General features: G+C 54.1%; 1 protein-coding gene across 4 annotated transcripts in view; it reads right to left on the reverse strand.

The window, feature by feature from the left end:
* The window catches only part of ZC3H7B (zinc finger CCCH-type containing 7B), a 54,137-nt gene that overhangs the window by 23,141 nt on the left and 13,791 nt on the right, over window positions 1-17,205 (reverse strand). For 2 of the 4 annotated variants that reach the window (XM_060166753.1, XM_060166754.1), the window contains exons 2-8: window positions 15,623-15,834; window positions 9,986-10,044; window positions 6,829-6,862; window positions 6,499-6,696; window positions 5,502-5,660; window positions 3,043-3,123; window positions 2,160-2,216 (exon numbers count right to left, since the gene is read on the reverse strand). In XM_060166753.1, the coding sequence (XP_060022736.1) occupies window positions 2,160-2,216; window positions 3,043-3,123; window positions 5,502-5,660; window positions 6,499-6,696; window positions 6,829-6,862; window positions 9,986-10,044; window positions 15,623-15,736 (702 nt within the window). In that variant the 5' untranslated portion in view covers window positions 15,737-15,834. The remainder of the gene's footprint in view (window positions 1-2,159; window positions 2,217-3,042; window positions 3,124-5,501; window positions 5,661-6,498; window positions 6,697-6,828; window positions 6,863-9,985; window positions 10,045-15,622; window positions 15,835-17,205) is intronic. The other 2 variants (XM_060166755.1, XM_060166756.1) reach the window with 1 other exon arrangement.

Here is a 17,205-nt window from a genome sequence, read left to right on the forward strand (position 1 = left end):
CTTCTCCAAGGCACTGGTCACTTTTTGTTTACCACTTTTTGTTTGTCTCCCCCAGTTAGACCAAGTTTTATGAGGGTGGGGCTCTTTGGCTGTTTCTCCCTCTGCTGTGTCCCCAGTGCCTAGATCAATTCTATGACGGGCACACAGAAGCACTCAATAAATATCTTCTGAATGAATGAATGAAATCAGTGCTATCCGCCTTCAGTGCTTTCCCAACACTCTTACGATGAAGACCTCACCAGGGACTAGGTGCTGTGGCTTCTATCCACTGTTCCAGCCCTACTGGGCCCCCTCCACTTGGTCCCTCCTATACTCTGAGCTCCTCCCAGCCTCAGGGCCTTTGTACACACCTTGCCCTCTGGAATTGTTCTACCCACACACCCTGCCCCTGCCCTACTCTCGACTTCGGGTCTCAGCTTACAGATTGCTGATGCCCAGTCTAAATCAGGCCTCCCAGGCCCAGTGGCCCACAGCTCCCCACCCTCTGCCTCTAGAGCTCTCCTCATGGTTTGTAACCAGAAACGGCTAGTGTCCATCTGCCCTGGACTGTGAGCTCTTTGAGGGCAGGGACCATGTTTGTTTTATTCAGCACGTACGTACCCAGGCCCCAGCTCAGTGCCTGGCTGGACCAACTCAGACAAGTCTCCTAACTTCTCTACGCCTCAGTTTCTCCTTTGTAATAGTGGGTAAACAGCACCTCCCTCCAGGCATTGTGAAATTATTTGCGATTATGTATTCATTCACTCACTGCTATGGTCTGAATGTCTGTCCCCCAGAAATTCATATGTTGAAATCCTAACCCCCAAAATTATGGTATTAGGAGGTGTGGCCTTCGGGAGGTGATTAGGTCATAAGAGTGGAGCCCTCATGAATGAGATTATGGCCCTTATAAGAGAAACCCCAGAGAGATCCCTTCCGCCCCTCATGTGAGGTTACAACTAGAAGACCATCTATGAACCGGGACATGGGTCCTCTCTAGACATCGAATCTGCCAGCACCTTGATCTTGGACTTCCCAGTCTCCAGAACTGTGAGTAACAAATTTCTTTTGTTTATAAGTCACCCAATACATGGCTTTTTTTTTTTTTTGGCTGCCCCTCACGGCTTGCGGGATCTTAGTGCCCCGACCAGGGATCGAACCCAGGTCCCAGAAGTGAGAGCGCCGAGTCCTAACCACCGGACTGCCAGGGAATTCCCGGCATCTTGTTATAGCAGCCTGAACAGACTCAGACATTCACTTAATTTTATTTTTTTTGAGGACCCAGTAGGTGCCAGGCCTAATGATTTTTGGTTACAAACCATCGTGACTGCTACACAGGCAGGTCCACATCTGCCTCCCTTGCAGCCTGGTAGGCCCCAAGGGCCAGGACACGCCTAACTCAGCTCTGGCCCAGTGGCAGCTCAGGGGCAAGAAGTGGTTCCCTGGGAGTCTGTTGAGTGAATGAATGAAAGTGTTGTCATGCTCTGGGGGGACGGGGGCCAACTGTGTGACACTGGCCAAGTCCCTTCCTCACTCTCGTGCCTCACTCTCCCCTTACGTACAACGAAGAGGCAGGGCACCAGCCGCCATCCACGCTCTTCCGGCCTGTCCCTTCCCAAGTCCACCTGAGCAGTTCCTGTATGGCGGGCGGTGGGGTGTGATGTGTGTGCTGGGCCCTGCCACTCCCGCCCCCAACCAGGACGAGGCCTGGTGGTCTGGTCTCAACTGCCTTTCTCCCTCCTTCCTACTCCCACCCTGCCTGCTGCCATTTGTTTTCTTTCTCAGGGGTCCACGAGTGAGGGTACCCCGACGGTCCCCCTGCGTGACCACTCCCAGCACCGGCAGCCACAGCTCATCCCCATACTTTGCCCCTGTGGTCACAGGAGGCCCCTCTTGGGACGTGGAGGTGCTGTGGGTCCCAGGACTTCCCTCAAGACCCTGGCCCGGGCCCAAGCTGTCACTCACCCCTCTTCCCAAGGCAGGGGCCTGCCTTGCAGCAGTGGGGACAAGGACAGATTGAGCCCAACCCTTCAGTGTGATACCTCTGGCCCTGCTGCCTGCGGTCATTTATATCCCAGAGAATGAACCCAAAGCTCTCATGATGGTTGAACCAAGATAGGTTGGTCCTGGGGCGGGTTGGGGTGGGGGAGGGAGACTCGGGGTCCTGGTCTCCATCCTACCTGATCTGCCACACCAGCCGCAGTGCCGTTACTGAGCAGAGAAAAGGTTTCCAATTCCTGCCAGAGATTGGAGAGACGTGGGAAGAGATGACGATTCTGCGAATGTGCTCACGGTCCCGCCAGCCAGGGCAGCAGAGGAGCCCCGACCAGGCGGGTGGGGTCTGTGGTGCCCTCTGAGCTCCCTGCCCCCAGGCCTGCAGGGAGTCACCCGGGTCAGATTCAGGCGTTTTCTCCCTGCAACCATGGCCTGGGCAGAGGACTTCCACGTACACGCTCCCACTGTGAGCCCAGCACTGTGCCAGGCACCACCCCAAACCTCTCTCCCTTTGATCCCCCAGGAGCCCTCTGAGGCGGGCATAATTTCCCCCACATCCCAGATGCGGAAAAGAGGGTGGAGAGAGAAGAACTAACTTGCTCAAGGTCACGGCAGAGATTCTAGAGCCATACCCTCCCCGGTGTGCAGCTTCCTGGCCAAATGGAGGAGCCAGATGAATGCACGTGGATCTGAACGAGCCAAACAGGTACCAACATTTCAAATATGCACCACACAGGGGTGATTTGAGAACACGAGGCTAAAGGACGTCAGCTTCAACGGAGGCCACCTCCAGGGTGTTGAAATCGGCCAGGGCAGGGGACGGAGAGGGTTTGCACGGCTGGTGTCTAAGGTGAACTAGAAGCTTTGGCTGTCCTTTCCTTTGCCAAAAGGTTCTGGAAGTCGTCCCAGGGCTTTCAGCCAACACAGGGAAGAACACCTGCTGTCACCCCCTCTGTCCTGTCCTGGCCCCGGCCCCCTCACGCACATCTCCCAAAGGCTCCTGGTCACCCTCTTCAGGTCTCCCCATCTCCATCCCCGCCCAGGCCCCAGTGCCCAGGGCCCACCTACCTGGGGCCTCTTATACGCCTTCCGAACTCGCAGACCAAGCTTCTGAGCCAGCTCCTGACCAAGGTGAGTTACACTCTCATCCTGGGAAGCAAAGACACAGGGTAGGGTGGTTAGTCCGCCCTGACTCACGAGCTGTGCTCCGGACACCTGTGCAGCCCTGCAAGGGGGGGTCCCTGTTACCCCAGGTTACAGATAAGGAAGCAGGACCCTGGGAGGGGACGTGGGCTGCCCCAGTCACACAGCCAGTGCGTGGTAGGGCTGGGGCCAGGAACCCGTGCTTCTGTTTTTCCTTGTGTTGTGGGGAGTGGACAGGAATAATTTGGGGGTTTTATTTCAATATTTTCCTTTTGTTTCCACAATTCGTCAAGTAACTGTCACTGTAGAAGGCTGAAATGTTAGAGGAAGAGCAACTGCTTCCCTGGATCAGCCCCACCCTCACCCTAGGCTCCTCCCCAGGGGGAGCACAGCTAACAGTGCTGCTGTGTTGCCCTACGGATCTTACCTGCGAATTTACATACGCGCATATGGACGACAAAGGATGCTTAGTTTTGCTTTGTGGGGTTCTTTTTCTTTTTTTTATATAAGTGAGATCATATCATACCTATTATTTGTTCTACAACTTGCTTCTTTCACCAAAAAATGTCTTGGAACTCTCTGCAAGTGAGGTCACGGGGATGGAACACAGGCCCAAAGGAGCGAGGCCGTGTGAAGTCTAGAACGTGCCTGGCCCATGGTTGGTGCTGCTACAGAACGTGCATTCCTTCCTCCCTCCAGGTCTGTACTACTTTCTGTGTGCTGTGTGCCAGCCACAAGCTAGGGGCCAGGGACACCACAACCACAGGGCAGACGGGGCCCAGGCCTCACGGAGGCTCTAGTCTAGTGGGGAGACCAATCAGTAAACAGAGAAACAGTGACTGCAGTCCGGGCTACAAAGGGACAACGGGGATCCTGTACCTTCGTCGACCTCCCCACCTCACCGACGAACTCCTAGAGTCCAGGGTCTGGGTCACCTCTGGTCCTGATGCCCAGCAAGGAGCAGGGCCCAGTCAGTGTTTACCCATAAGGACTGGAAAGTGGGGGAATTCTCCACCTCGAAGCCAGAAGTCCTTGTTTGGATACTTTCCTCAGGGGAGTTACCGGCCCTCGCAGGGCCCAGCTCCCTGATCTGTACAGTGGGGTGAGAGCCACCCTGTCCCCCAACAAGTGGGTAGTCATGGGACCCGGATGTGGACCTGCTTCAGATGCTGGAGAATGTAGTACAGGTTGGGCACTGGGTCATAAGAGAGGTTCTCAATTGTGAAGTAAACTTAACTGGAGAAGCAAGAATAATAAATAGAAAGTATAATACCAGTGAATGTTCTGAACACTTACTGTGTCCAGCCACTGTGCCAACTGCCCTGTGTGATTTTCTGATTCCATCCTCAGCACAGCCCTATGATGCATGGTATGTTACCACCCCCACTTTACAGGGGTGCAAACTAAGATTCAGAGGGGCTAAACTGTGTGTCCAGGGTCACAGAGCTAGTAGGTGGCAGACTCAAGATTAGAACCCAAACACAGGCCAGTTCTCTGCAACTGACATCCTTGATCACTGTGCATACAGCCTTTCTGCTTTGCCCACCCAAATTGCTTCTTCCAGCCCCACTCAAGCCCTGCGTCCTCCAGGGAGCCCTCCAGGATCCTGACCACTCCTGAACTCTCTCAGCCCTTCCTGGGCAGCATTTACCCTTCTCCAAGCCCTTTCACACCCATTATTTCAGAGATAAAGTAGGAAGGGCACTTTATAGATGTGGAACTGCTGTGCAGAGAGGGGCGGTGCTTTGTCTGAGATCATGCCAGGGCTCTGTAGTGAAGCCAGGCCTAGACCCCAGGCTTGTCTCCATTTGTCTCCTAATAGACTGTGGGTCCCTGACAGGCACAGAGCTGGGCACTCCGTGAACAGTTGTTAAGCTGACGAATGAATGCAGAGGGGCTGTGTGCCCAGCTGTGTGTGGGCTGGGGCAAGCAAGACCCTTGATTGGTTTTTTTCCCACTGACCGTCCCCACCTGATGACAGCCTGGACATCAGGTCCCCGCACGTGTGGCACCCCGTGTGGTGCCCACTGCAACCCTGTACTCTCAGAGTGTGGAAGTTAAGAGTCAGACTGCCTGAGTTCAAGTCTCGGCTCTGCCACCCCCAAGCTGGGATCCTGGGTAAGTTTCTTTCTCTCTGTGCCTCTGTCTCCTCATCTTTAAAATGGGGATAATAATAGTGTCTATCTCTATCTCTATCTCTAAGGATTGTCACAAGGATTAAGTAGGTCAATACACACTGTATTTTCAGCAACGCCTGCTGTTAATATCAGTGTCTCAGTGGAGGAAAGCGAGGCTCAGAGAGGTGTGGTGCCTGGCCCCAGAGAGGGCAGTGCAGAGGGCTGGGAGCCTGGCCTCTGCAGGCAAGGCTGCAGGGCCGCACTCACGTGGGGCAGGGCCAGGGAGCACCGACTGCTGCACGCGTAGGCCTCCTTGTGGCGCCCCAGCTCGGTCAGGGCCCGCGCCTTGCGGAACAGTGCCCGGATGTTGTCTCCGTCCAGGCCCAGTGCCTTCTCGCTGTCCTCCAGCGCCTTCTCATACAGGCCCTGCCAGAGAGGAGCAGGCAGCGGCGGTCAGCCTGTTACCCTCCCTCCCCCAGCCTCCTGCCTCCCCCTGGACTGAGGACCAGCCTCCCTTCCCTGCAGAGGAGGAGGGTGTCAGGGAGGGGCTGGAGAGCTCCGGGAAACAGCTCTGGCGTTCAGGCTCAGTCGAGGGCACCCGTGTGTCCAGCTGAAGGGGCTGCTGTGGGGCGCTGGCAGGACATGGAGGGGAGAGGCCTTTAAACCGTACAGTGATGAGCCCGGTCACTCAGCAGACCACGGACCGAAATCCGGAAGGCAGCTCAGCGTGCAGAACGGTGGAAACGGGCATCGGGCAGACCCGTTTATCCAGAACGGTCTGGATCCTCTGCAGAGCCCACGGCAGGGCTCCCACAGGGTCAGGGAATGACTGAGTCAGTGAGCGAGGACAGAGAAGAGGAGGAGGCTGGAGACTGAGGGAGGAGCGAAGGAGGAGGAAGCTGGAAGTCGGGAGAGAGGAGTAAGGTTGAGGGCGTGAGGGGGGCAGGCGCCCGGGGGCAGGGGCAGGAGAGGTTTGCAGAAAGAGGCGGTGGACACGATGAGGGCAGCAGCCCTCAGCCCTGACGGCCCACAGACTCCTGCCAGGGCCCAGGCCACCCCGAGAGTCTAACTTAACTCATCTGGGGGAGGGCTTGGGCACCAATATCATGTAAACCTTTCTTTATTAGGTGTTAGCCCTGTAAAAGCTCTCCAGGTGTGTCTGTTGTGCACTGGGGTCGAGAGCCACGGGAGCGGACGGTGGAGCTGCAGAGGCTCACGGCGGCGGGGGCCCAGTCAGGGCAGCGGGTGCAGGAGAGGAGCTCACCATGGTGAAGTAGCAGGCAGCCCTGTTGACGTGCAGTTTGCACAGCAGCTCCCGGGGCAGGGCCACCTGGTCAGAGGCGGCGTAGTCGGCCACGTTCAGCCCCTCCACGTACTGCACCAGTGCCTGCTTGTAGTCCTTCTCTCGGAACAGGTCATTGCCCTCAGCAAACAGGTTCTGCACCAGCTTGAGCAGAAAGGCCTGCCGGGGCAGGGTGCAGGGTGGCTCAGGGGGCCTTCTCCACTCAGCCCCAGCCCTGGCACCCAGGCCCCCAGCCCCCCGCCAGGGACACTCCGCCCTTCACCTTCCCCCAGCCCAGCCCCTGAAGCTCACCTCATATTCTTCTTGCTTCAGGGGTAGGGTCGACCTATAGGAAAAGGAGAAGGACGCAAGCTCTGGGTGGGCCCAGAGTTCCCAGCCTCCCGGAGGCCCAGGAGCCAGAGCCTCAGACTAGAGACTGTGCCTAGAGCCGGCTCCCCAGCTCGGACCTCAGACATCACCTTGTGGACTGGGGTCAGGGGATAGCAGTTTTTTCTCCTCTGTTTCCGATGGAAGATTGGATGAAGGCCTTGTGTTTGCCCCAGGGCCTGGCAGCCAGGCTTTCCCAGGTGCAGATGCTGAGAAAGTGCTCCAGCTCCAGCCGGCTGTCCTCTGCCTAAGAAACCAGCCCTTGGGAACGACCATGTCCCCCCAGACCAAACCTGCAACTGCAGGCCCTTGGGTGGCACCCAAAGTCCACCTCAGGGCCCCTTAGTTTGGGAGTCTCTGCACTTCTGTCCCTGCCCGCAAAACCCACACAACCCCAGCCAAGGCCCGGCACTCAGAACCTCACCCCTTATGCCAGACTCAGAAAAGCAGATGGGGTCTTACGCACCCTCTCCTGCCCATGGCCAAAACAATGCCAGCTCAGTACAGAAGAAAGCGTCAGCCCAGGAGCCTTGAGGCACATCTCTGAGGCTAAATGGCAGGGCTGGAAGGGAGCTGGGGTTTGTCTTCTGGTCTCTCATATCACAGAGGGGAAAACAGACATTCAGAGAGGGGCAGTGACATGCCCAAGGTCACAGAGCAGATCAGAGCCAGGGCCAGAGGGCAGGGCTGGGGCTCTTTCTGATGCCCGGAGCCACTGCGAACACCTGGGCGAAAAAGAGCAGCCTAAGCTAGTAAGTGACAAGTGGTGAGAGGAGATGCCGGAGGTCCCCTGTGTGTGTGGGAGGAGGTGTCCCTGATTATGACAGCGGGGCCAATCACCCACCCTCTCACTTGCCTCCCACCGTCAGAGACCAGGGCCCGGCCCTCCTGCCCCAGCACTGGCCCCACCACTCCCCTCCTAACTGGTCTCCCACCTCCAGCCTCTCCTCTTCCAGCATCAGCTTCGTCTTCAATAGGTCATACCCCGTCCTCAAGGTCGCCTCATCCTGGTGTTTAAGGCTCTACACAAGCCATCCACCCACCTGTCCAGACCAATTTATGGTTCCTACGGTGCTCTGTGCCCAGAGGTGCCTAATAAACGTTTGCTAAGCACATGAAGTCGGTACGTGAGGAAACAGTCATTTTTAAAGGAGCAGGTCCTACAATGTATGCTGCAAAGCAGTCCCTCAGGAGACCAACATATGGGTTCCCAAGAAGCCTGTTGCTAAACCTTCTCAGAGCTCCCCTTTGGGAAGGGGAAGGAGGACACAAGGGTAACATTTATCCCAAGCACAACGACCCTGGGAGGGAAGTGGCATCATCTCCATTTCGCAGGCACTGAGACCACCAGGAAGCAGGGACACTGGGATGTGGATCTAGGTCTGGGCCTCACAGTTCCAGCTCCGCAAAAATCAGTGACTTAAAAATAGAATTCTTGGGACTTCCCTGGTGGCGCAGTGGTTAAGAATCTGCCTGCCAATGCAGGGGACAGAGAATCGATCCCTGGTCTGGGAAAATCCCACAGGCTGCGGAGCAACTAAGCCCGTGCGCCACAACTACTGAGCCTGTGCTCTAGAGCCCGTGAGCCACAACTACTGAGCCCACGAGCCACAACTACTGAAGCCTGCATGCCTAGAGCCCGTGCTCCACAACAAAGAGCAGCCCCCGCTCACTGCAACTAGAGAAAGCCCACGTGCAGCAACAAAGACCCAATGCAGCCAAAAACAAACAAACAAAAATAAATAAATTTACTAAAAAAAAAAAAAACAGAATTCTTAAAATAGATAACCAACAAGGACCTACTGTAAAGGACAGGGAACTCTGCTCTGGGAATGGGAAAGGAAGTTGAAAATGAATAGATACTTGTATATGTATAACTGAATCACTTTGCTGTACATCTGAAACTAACGCAACATTGTTAATCAACTATACTCCAATGTAAAGTAAAAATTTTTTAAAAAGACAGAGTTCCCAAGGCTTGCCTTGTTCACCAGACTGGCCTCTGAATAAAACTCAGGCACTTTCCCAAAATCAAAGCCCTCCCCCACATGGAAGAAGAACCCCCAGTGAAGGGCAGCTCTGAGCCGGCCGGAGCCAGGAAAAGTGGCTGTGCTGCAAGCTGAGGAAGGAGAGCGTGGTGTGTGAATATAAACAGGAGCAGACCCTGTGTGTGTGTGTGTATGTGTGTGTGTGTGTGTGTGTGAAAAGGGACCCAGCTTGTGGTGAAAAGGCAGGTCGCGTTTTGCAGGTCTCTACGAGAGAACAAAATTGGGGAGTATATGAGAGTGTGTAGATGCAAATCCCAGTTCTGTGGGGAGTCGTACTTAAGAAAAAGAACACAAAATGAGAAACAGAATTGCTTAGGGAGCCTTTCGGGGCTTCAGAAAGGACCCGTGCAAGCGAGGGGCCAGGAGCTTATGCTTCATTAGCACCACGATAAACACGCCTCTGAGGGTCCATTTCAGAGAGAGAAAAGAAAAGCGTTAGTAAAAATCTTTTACGTGTAAAGAAAAAGATGAAAAAACAGACATGGCACGTGGTACAGGGGGCAAATAATGCAAAGAGGGGTGGGCTTGGAGTCAGCGAGACCCAGGTTAGAATTCCGTCACTTAATAGCTGTGTGACTGTAAACACGTTTCTTAACCTCTCTGAGCCTCAGTTTTCTCATCTGCAAAATGGAGACAAGACCACCTGCTTTACTGGGCTGCTGTGAAGATGAGAGATGATGGATGTGAAGGGCCCAGCACGGAGCCAGAAAGACATGCTCAGTAAGCAAGAACTCGGGATTTATTATAAGATGTGCACAGACAAGCAAGAGAATTAACAGGGAGCGTAGGAGCAGGCATGGAGGCGGAGGGTAAAAGGATATGCCAGATGAGACCAAAGGGTAACCAGGGTCAGGGAGCGCAGATGTGCGGGGCAGGTTCACAGCTCAGGGTTAGGGGCCACTCCGGCCCCTGCCATGCCAGCCCCTTCCCAGCCTGTCCCACCTCCCCACTCCCCAACACACAGGCAGCCTGAGAGCGCATGCTCTGGGGATGCCTCAGAGGACCCTGCCCAGCTGGGCCCACCGCACACTCACTGAATGAACTGCAGCCCCTTCTCGATGTCCGCTTTCCGTCTCTGCCTCTCCATCAGTCTCTGGGGAGAGAACACAGTCCATCAGGCAGTCAGCGGGGGCCAGTCACCGTCCAACCCCCAAGCCCCCAACGTGTGCTCCCTCACTCCCGTGCTCACCCCACCTCACAGGTGCCAGGGCGGGTGGCAGGAGTGTCCCCAAGGGCAGTGAACTGTCTCGAGGCCTACACAAAGTGTCTGAACCAGGTACACAGCTCTGCCCTCCACACCCACATCCCACTGGACCCTGAGTTTGCACAGTGACTTTGATGGGCCCAAGCTGCTTGGAGGCTACCTGCCCTTTCCCATGCATGGCTGGGGCTGCAATACTGCACGGGATACCCTCAAGTTCAAGGGAGAAACCTTGTTTTACCACTAAGCACAGTTTGGGGAGAAGAGACACAGAAAAACAATGCCGATGATCACAGCTACAATGTAGCACCACACGTGGGCCAGGCACTCTGTACGAGGGTCTCACTGAATCTGCCATGAGGCGGGTGTCATTTTGTCCCCATTTTACCAAGGAGGAAACCGAAGCTCAGGGAGCCCCCTTCATGAGCTGGCTGGCCCCCACTGCACCAGGCCGGGGTGGCCCGGTACCTGCACCATCTCGGCGAGGTGGAGGGAATTCCCCACGTTATGGATGAGGGAGACCGAGCCTCAGCAAGGCTGAGGGATGGCCCAAAGTTGCACAGCAAGTGAAAGGCACTGAACTCGTACAGGGATGTGCTCCGGAGATGAAGGGAGTGAAAACTGAAGGCGGGGGTGCTTAAGGAGAAGGGAGCCTCAGACAGAGCAGCTAGGGGTCTGGTACCTCCAGGGTGAGCCCCTGGGAGCTGGGAACTCATGGCCAGATACAGACAGCCCACCTGGCTCCCCTTCTCTGCAACCATGGAGGTCAGCTGGTCCCACGCAGTGACAGCCAGGAGGGGGCTGGGCCTTCCCCGGGTCAGAATCTGAGGCTGGGGTGCCCACGGCCCAGCGGGCCAGCACTTTCTGCCCCAGCCATTCATGGGCCCTTTCCATGCTCTGCCCCATTAAACCGTTACTGCAAGAGGATACGGGCAAGGCCGGGAGGTGGGACTGCCCAGCCCGGGACTGGGGGACGGGCCTCCCGCTTTGTACCTCGGCCCCCGCACAGCATCCACAGAGGGCCGGTATGCGGACACAGGGAGTGGATCCTCACTGCCTCACTGGCAAAGAGGTGTAAAAAGGTGTAAAAAACACCCAGCTACTTTGGAGAGGCAGCAAGTGTATCAAATTGACACCTTCCAAAAGTTCTCTACTTCCTTGTCCTTTATTTCCACCTGGGTTCTACAACGTTGTCTTCACATAAGGTAAGCAGGCAGGGGTCACTAAGCCTGTTTTACAGACGAGGAAAGTGGGGCGCAAAGAAGTGAACTCTCTTTCCCAAGGTCACTCGACCAGTGAGCGGGCAAACAGGGCTGGAACCCAGCTTGTCAAGGGCCACATCCTGCCCCACACTCTGAGCTGTGAGACGCCGTGTGGCCCGGGGCCAGCAGGGTGTCTGTGGGGCTCCAAGGAGACGAGAGTATGGGAGCAAAGAGCTCAGGCCAGCAGAACCTCCCTCCTCCCGCTTGTCCTTGCCAGGAGGGGTAGAGCCACACCGCGTCCTCAGGCTCCCAGAACACTGTCGCGCACAGCAGCTCCCCACCCCAGGCAGGGCCAGGGCCACTGGCAAGGGCTCACTACACGCCTGCTCACCCTGCCAGGGCCTTGGGCCAGGGCTCTGGACTCAGACCTGGCTGTGAAGGCCAGCATGTGCACACAATGTGACTTTGGACCTCAGTCATATTCCTGATGGGGAAAGTGGAGCTGATGGCACTCCCACCGCATTGGCTGTCGTGAGGGGTTAGACTCGTGCAGAGCGCCTGGCTCAGAGCAACAGTCCAACAACCGCGGAAGTGTGTGTCCTCCAGCACCGCCCCTCCCTCCTGCCAAAACCTCTGCAAGTGTCTCCTGGGATGGACACAAAGATCCTGTTCTCCTGCAGGAGGCAGGCTGCAGTGGCCCTGGGCCGCCTGTGCCTCACCGAGCAGGTCTCTTGGCCGGTCTCTCTGTCCTCAGTGTCCCTGTCTGTGACACAAGCTCTCATCATCCTCACACCCATGCCCCACGCAGGCTTCCAGCCGGAACAGGCTGCTGGGCTTTCCTGTCTCCTAGCCTGCGCCTCTGCAGTTCCTTCCACCTGTGCAGCCATGCTCCTCTCAATCCTGTGAACGAAATTCCATCCATCCTTCAAAGCCTGGCTCCTCCATGGAGCCGCTCCTGGTCCCGTCGACACGACCATCACACACTCATTCACCCTATTTCCTGGGGGCCTGGGGTCAGGCCCAATCCTTGCCCTGGAAGAGAGGGTCTTCAGGTGGGGAAGACAAGGGTGCACCCATCACCACACAGGGAGGCCCGGCACCGGCAGGGGAGCTGTGGGATGGGGGAAGGTGCCGCTGGCCGTCACACACAGGTGTAGCCACAGCTGCCACGCCCATCCCTCCACACCCCCTGCCCCAGACAAGGACCAGCCTCCTCACTGCCCCCATCTCCTCAAGGTCATCACAGGGGTCTTTCAAACCACAAATCAGACTCTGTCCTATCCAGCCTGGAGCCTCTCTTTACCTTTCCAGCTGGTCCAGCTCCCCACACCATCTTTTCCAACCCCGGCCCGGCAGGACGGCTCCCGCAAAGAAGGGTGGCGAGAAGAAGAAGGGCTGGTCCACCATCAACGAGGTAGTGACCAGAGAATACACTGTCAACATTCACAGGCACATCCATGGGGTGGGTTTCAAGAAGCGCGCCTGTCGGGCACTCAAAGAAATCCAGAAATCTTCCACAAAGAAGATGGGAACTCCAGATGGACGCATTGACACCAGGCTCAACAAAACTGTCTAGGCCAAAGGAATAAGGAATGTCCCATACCGTATCCGTGTGTGGTTGTCCAGAAAACATAATGAAGAGTCATCAAACAAACTCTGTAAGTTGGTTACCTAGGTACCTGTCACCACTTTAAAAAATCTACAGTTAATGTGGATGAGAACTAACTGGTGATAGTCCAATAAAGTTATAGAACCACACACACACACACACACACACACACACACACACACACACACACACACACAAAATTCCCCACACCAGCCCATGCCTCGTGGGAACACCTGACCTATTACGCTCCCTCACCCCCAACCCCCGGCCCCGTTCAGCCCAAAGTCCTCTCAGAAAACCTCAGTGGTCAGACGTATCTCTGAGTCAGTTCTCTAGGCCCTGAGGTCTGAGCAAACAGAAACCAATGCTGCCTGTAACCATCCCAGTGGTAATTCCTGGTAAGTCTGAAGCCCATGCCGGGGAATAAGCATTCTCTGCCCCAGGCAGCATGAAGAAGGCTCCTCACCCGGTGGGCGTGAATCCACTTCTCTAACCACCAAAATCCCAAAGGAGAAGTGCAGCCATGGACGTGGGCTATGGAGAGGGGTTCAGATCCCCCGAGGGGCAGTTTCCTGCTGGGTAAACTGGAGATTACAACTAGCACCCATCAACAGGATTAATACATAGAAGGCACTCATTTCAGGGCCTGGTATACCGCAGACACTTAATAAATGGTGGCTGTTAGATCAGAATTCCTGTGCTGGACATTCAAGTCAACGTTTGCCATATGCCCATTATATGCAGATGAGAAGGCCAGGGTGCCTTCCCTACTCAGGCCTTACAACCTAGTTAGAGGCATACAAAGATATCCCAGCAGCTGTACCCCAAACCAGGCTCCTGTGGTAAACAGGCTGGGATGAGGCACAAAGAAAGTGGAAGCTCCTCAAAAGGGGCAACGTCTGAATTGGGTTTTGAAGGTTGAGTAGGAGTTGGCTCCTTGGTGTCAGGGAGGGCAGGCCTTCTGGGGGGCTGCATGTGATGGTTTATGAAATCACTGTCATCTTCCACATTTTATCTGATCCTGACTGTGGGCTGGACCATGCTGGGACCCACATTTGAGAGATGGGGAGAGTGAGGCTCAGACGGCTCACAAGGCCTACAACTGCTGACTTTAGGTTGGTAAAGACACTGCTGCCCTCCCCCCTCAAAGGCACAGTAGAGGCGGAACCGCTCAGCAAACTTCCCAGGCACCTGAGCCTGTGCTTGGTGTCCGTGAGCGCTTGTGTCCCACAGAAGGCAGATGTGTCTGTGGAGTAACTAGGGGGAAGGCTCCCACACAAAAATATGTTTCTCTCAATTTCCTGTTCCAGGATCTATATATCGACCACTCTAGATTCATTTTATTGAGTGTAAAGTTCCCAGGCCAGGGCTGGCAAATAGATTTCATCTCATTAGCAAAACTGCCAGTCACCTAATGCCCCACACGCCTCCCTTTTCCTCAGTTTCCCTGCCCTGGGAAGAACATTTTTATAGGTGGTTGTTATGAATTAAATGTTTGTGTCCCCAGTAAATTAATATGTTGAAGCCCTAACCCCTAGTGTGACTGTACTTGGAGAAGGAGCCTCTGAGGAAGTAATTCAGGTTAAATGTGGTCACAAGGGTAGGGCTCTGATCCAGAATTTTCTTCTGGTAGCCTGGCTAGACGAATACAGATTTTGGTACTGAGAAGTGGGGTGCTGCTATAACAAACAGTAAAAATACAGTAAAAATAAAAACAGTAAAAATACAAAAGTGGCTTTGCAGCTGGACGATGAGTAGAGGCTGAAGGAGTTTTGAGGTACATGCTAGAAAAACCCCCAGACTGCCATGAAAGGACTGTTGGTAAAAATGCGGACACTAAGGCGATTCTGGTGAGACCGCAGATGAAAATGAAGGACAGGTTATTGGAAACTGGAGGAAAGGTGATCCTTGTTAGAAAGTGGCAAAGGACTCGGCTGAATAGTGTTCTAGCGTTTGGTGGAAGGTAGACTTTGCAAGCGATGAAACAATATTTAGCAGAGGAGCTTTCTAAGCCAGGTATGGGAGTTGTGGCATGAGTCCTCCTTACCGCTTATGGTAAAACACGAGAGAAGAGAGAGGAATTGAAGAAGGAATAGTTTAACAAAAGGAACCAGAACTTGAAGAATCAGAACATTCTCAGCTTATCCATATTGCAAAAAATGAGAAGGAGTGTTCTGAAGAGAACACCTAGGGTGTGGCTGAACAACTGTGTGGTAAGGAGATCAGTATGCATCAAATCAGCCACCAGCAGAAGTCGGAAACAGAGATGGGATTATACCAGCAGAAATAATTCCAGTTTGAACTAAAGGGGACAGAGAAGGCTGGATGACGGAATGCAGGAAGGCTGCAGGACTTCTGGAAGGAATTCTACAGGACAGGATCATAGAACCATTTGGCTGCAAACATGCTCTATCCTTTAAGAAAAGGGAAATATAACCCCAAAGATAATTCAGAGATCATCAGGGCTGCCTCCTTGGTTTCAAAGGGTGGGGCTACTGCCTCCTTTTCAACAGGCCCAGAGCCTTGGGGGGCAAAGTGCTGGAAGAGCTGTGGGGGTGATGCTGTGCCCCAGTGGGCCGGGAAAGGGGAGCATCAAGCCAAAGATGCTTCTCCAGCCTGAAAATCGAATGGAATTTGCCCCATTGGGCTTTGGACTTGCCTGGAACCTGTGACCTCTTTCCTCTTTCCGATGAATCCCTTTTGGAATGGAAACGTCTATCCCATGTCTGTCCCACCACTGTATTTTGAAACCTTCTAACTTGTCTGGTGTCATAAGTTCACAGCTGGAGAGGAATTCTGCTTCAGGATGAATCACACCTCCAGTCTTAACCGTATCGGATTCAGATGAGACTCTGAACTTGAGACTTGATGCTGTAATTAGATAAGGATTCGGGTGCTGTTGGGATGGAATGAATCCATTTTGTATGTGATGAGAACATGAATTTGGGGGGGGGCAAGGGCAGAATTGATAGATGGAATGTTCGTGTCCCCCGAAAACCTTATGTTGGAAGCCCTAACCCCCAATGTGACTGTTTGGAAATAGGGCCTCAAAGGAGGTAATTAAGGTTAAATGGGGTTATAAGGGTAGGGTCCTGATCTGCTAGGATTAGTGTCTTTACTAGAAGAGACACCAGAGAGTTCTCCCTCCCTCTCCCCGCAAGCAGGCATCACCAAGGAAAGGCCAGATGAGGCCACAGTGAGAAGGCGGCCAGCTGTCTGCAAGCACAAGAGAGCTCTCACTAGAAACCAAATCCGCCAGCACCTTGATCTGGGTCGTCCACCCTCCAAAACTGCGAGAAAATAAATTTCTGTCGTTTAAGACGCCCAGTCTATGACACTTTGTTATAGCAGCCAGAGCAGACTAAGACAGTGGTTAAAAAAGATCATGTGTTCTCAGCTAAAGAGGGAGGCGAGTTCCTTGAGGGTCAGGCACGACTCAGACAGGGCACTTGGTGGAGGCGCAAGGAGCATGTAAGCCAAACAAATCTCATTCCTTTTTACAAAAAAGAGACTCCCACCGCCAAGCTGGGCAGTCCCCCAACCCTGGGTCCAGGTTCTTATAATTTAGGAAATTTCAAGACGGATCTGCCTCAAATGGGCTCTTCTCAGAAATACAGCTGTGAATTAGAGCCAACAGAAAATGATTCCCTCAATGTATCAGCATGGTACCTGACCTCACACCCAGGTGCACACCTGGGTTCAACTCCAAAATCTGTTCCCTATTAGCTGCATACAAGCTGCTTAATTTCTCGGTGTCTCACTTCCCTCGCCTCTAAAACAGGAAAAGTAATATCTACTGTAAAGGGGTGATGTGAAGGTTCAATACGATGTCTGACACAAGATAAACATTTAATATCAACTATTTTTATTTTATAATCATTATGATTACTTTAAAAGATGGGCAAAGAACATGAACAGGAAATTCACAGGAAATATAATTCATTAAGAAAAGTTACTCGGGGAGACTTCCCTGGTGGCGCAGTGGTTAAGAATCCACCTGCCAACGCAGGGGACAGGGGTTCGATCCCTGGTCCAGGAAGATCCCACATGCCGCGGAGCAACAAAGCCCGTGCGCCACAACTACTGAGCCTGCGCTCTAGAGCCCGCGAGCCACAACTACCGAGCCTGTGTGCCACAATTACTGAAGCCTGCGTGCCTAGAGCCTGTGCTCTGCAACAAGAGAAGCCACTGCTATGAGAAGCCCGTGCACTGCAATGAAGAGTAGCCCCCACTCGCCACAAC

Source organism: Lagenorhynchus albirostris, chromosome 11 (genome assembly GCF_949774975.1).
Source record: "Lagenorhynchus albirostris chromosome 11, mLagAlb1.1, whole genome shotgun sequence".
Lineage (NCBI taxonomy): Eukaryota > Metazoa > Chordata > Mammalia > Artiodactyla > Delphinidae > Lagenorhynchus > Lagenorhynchus albirostris.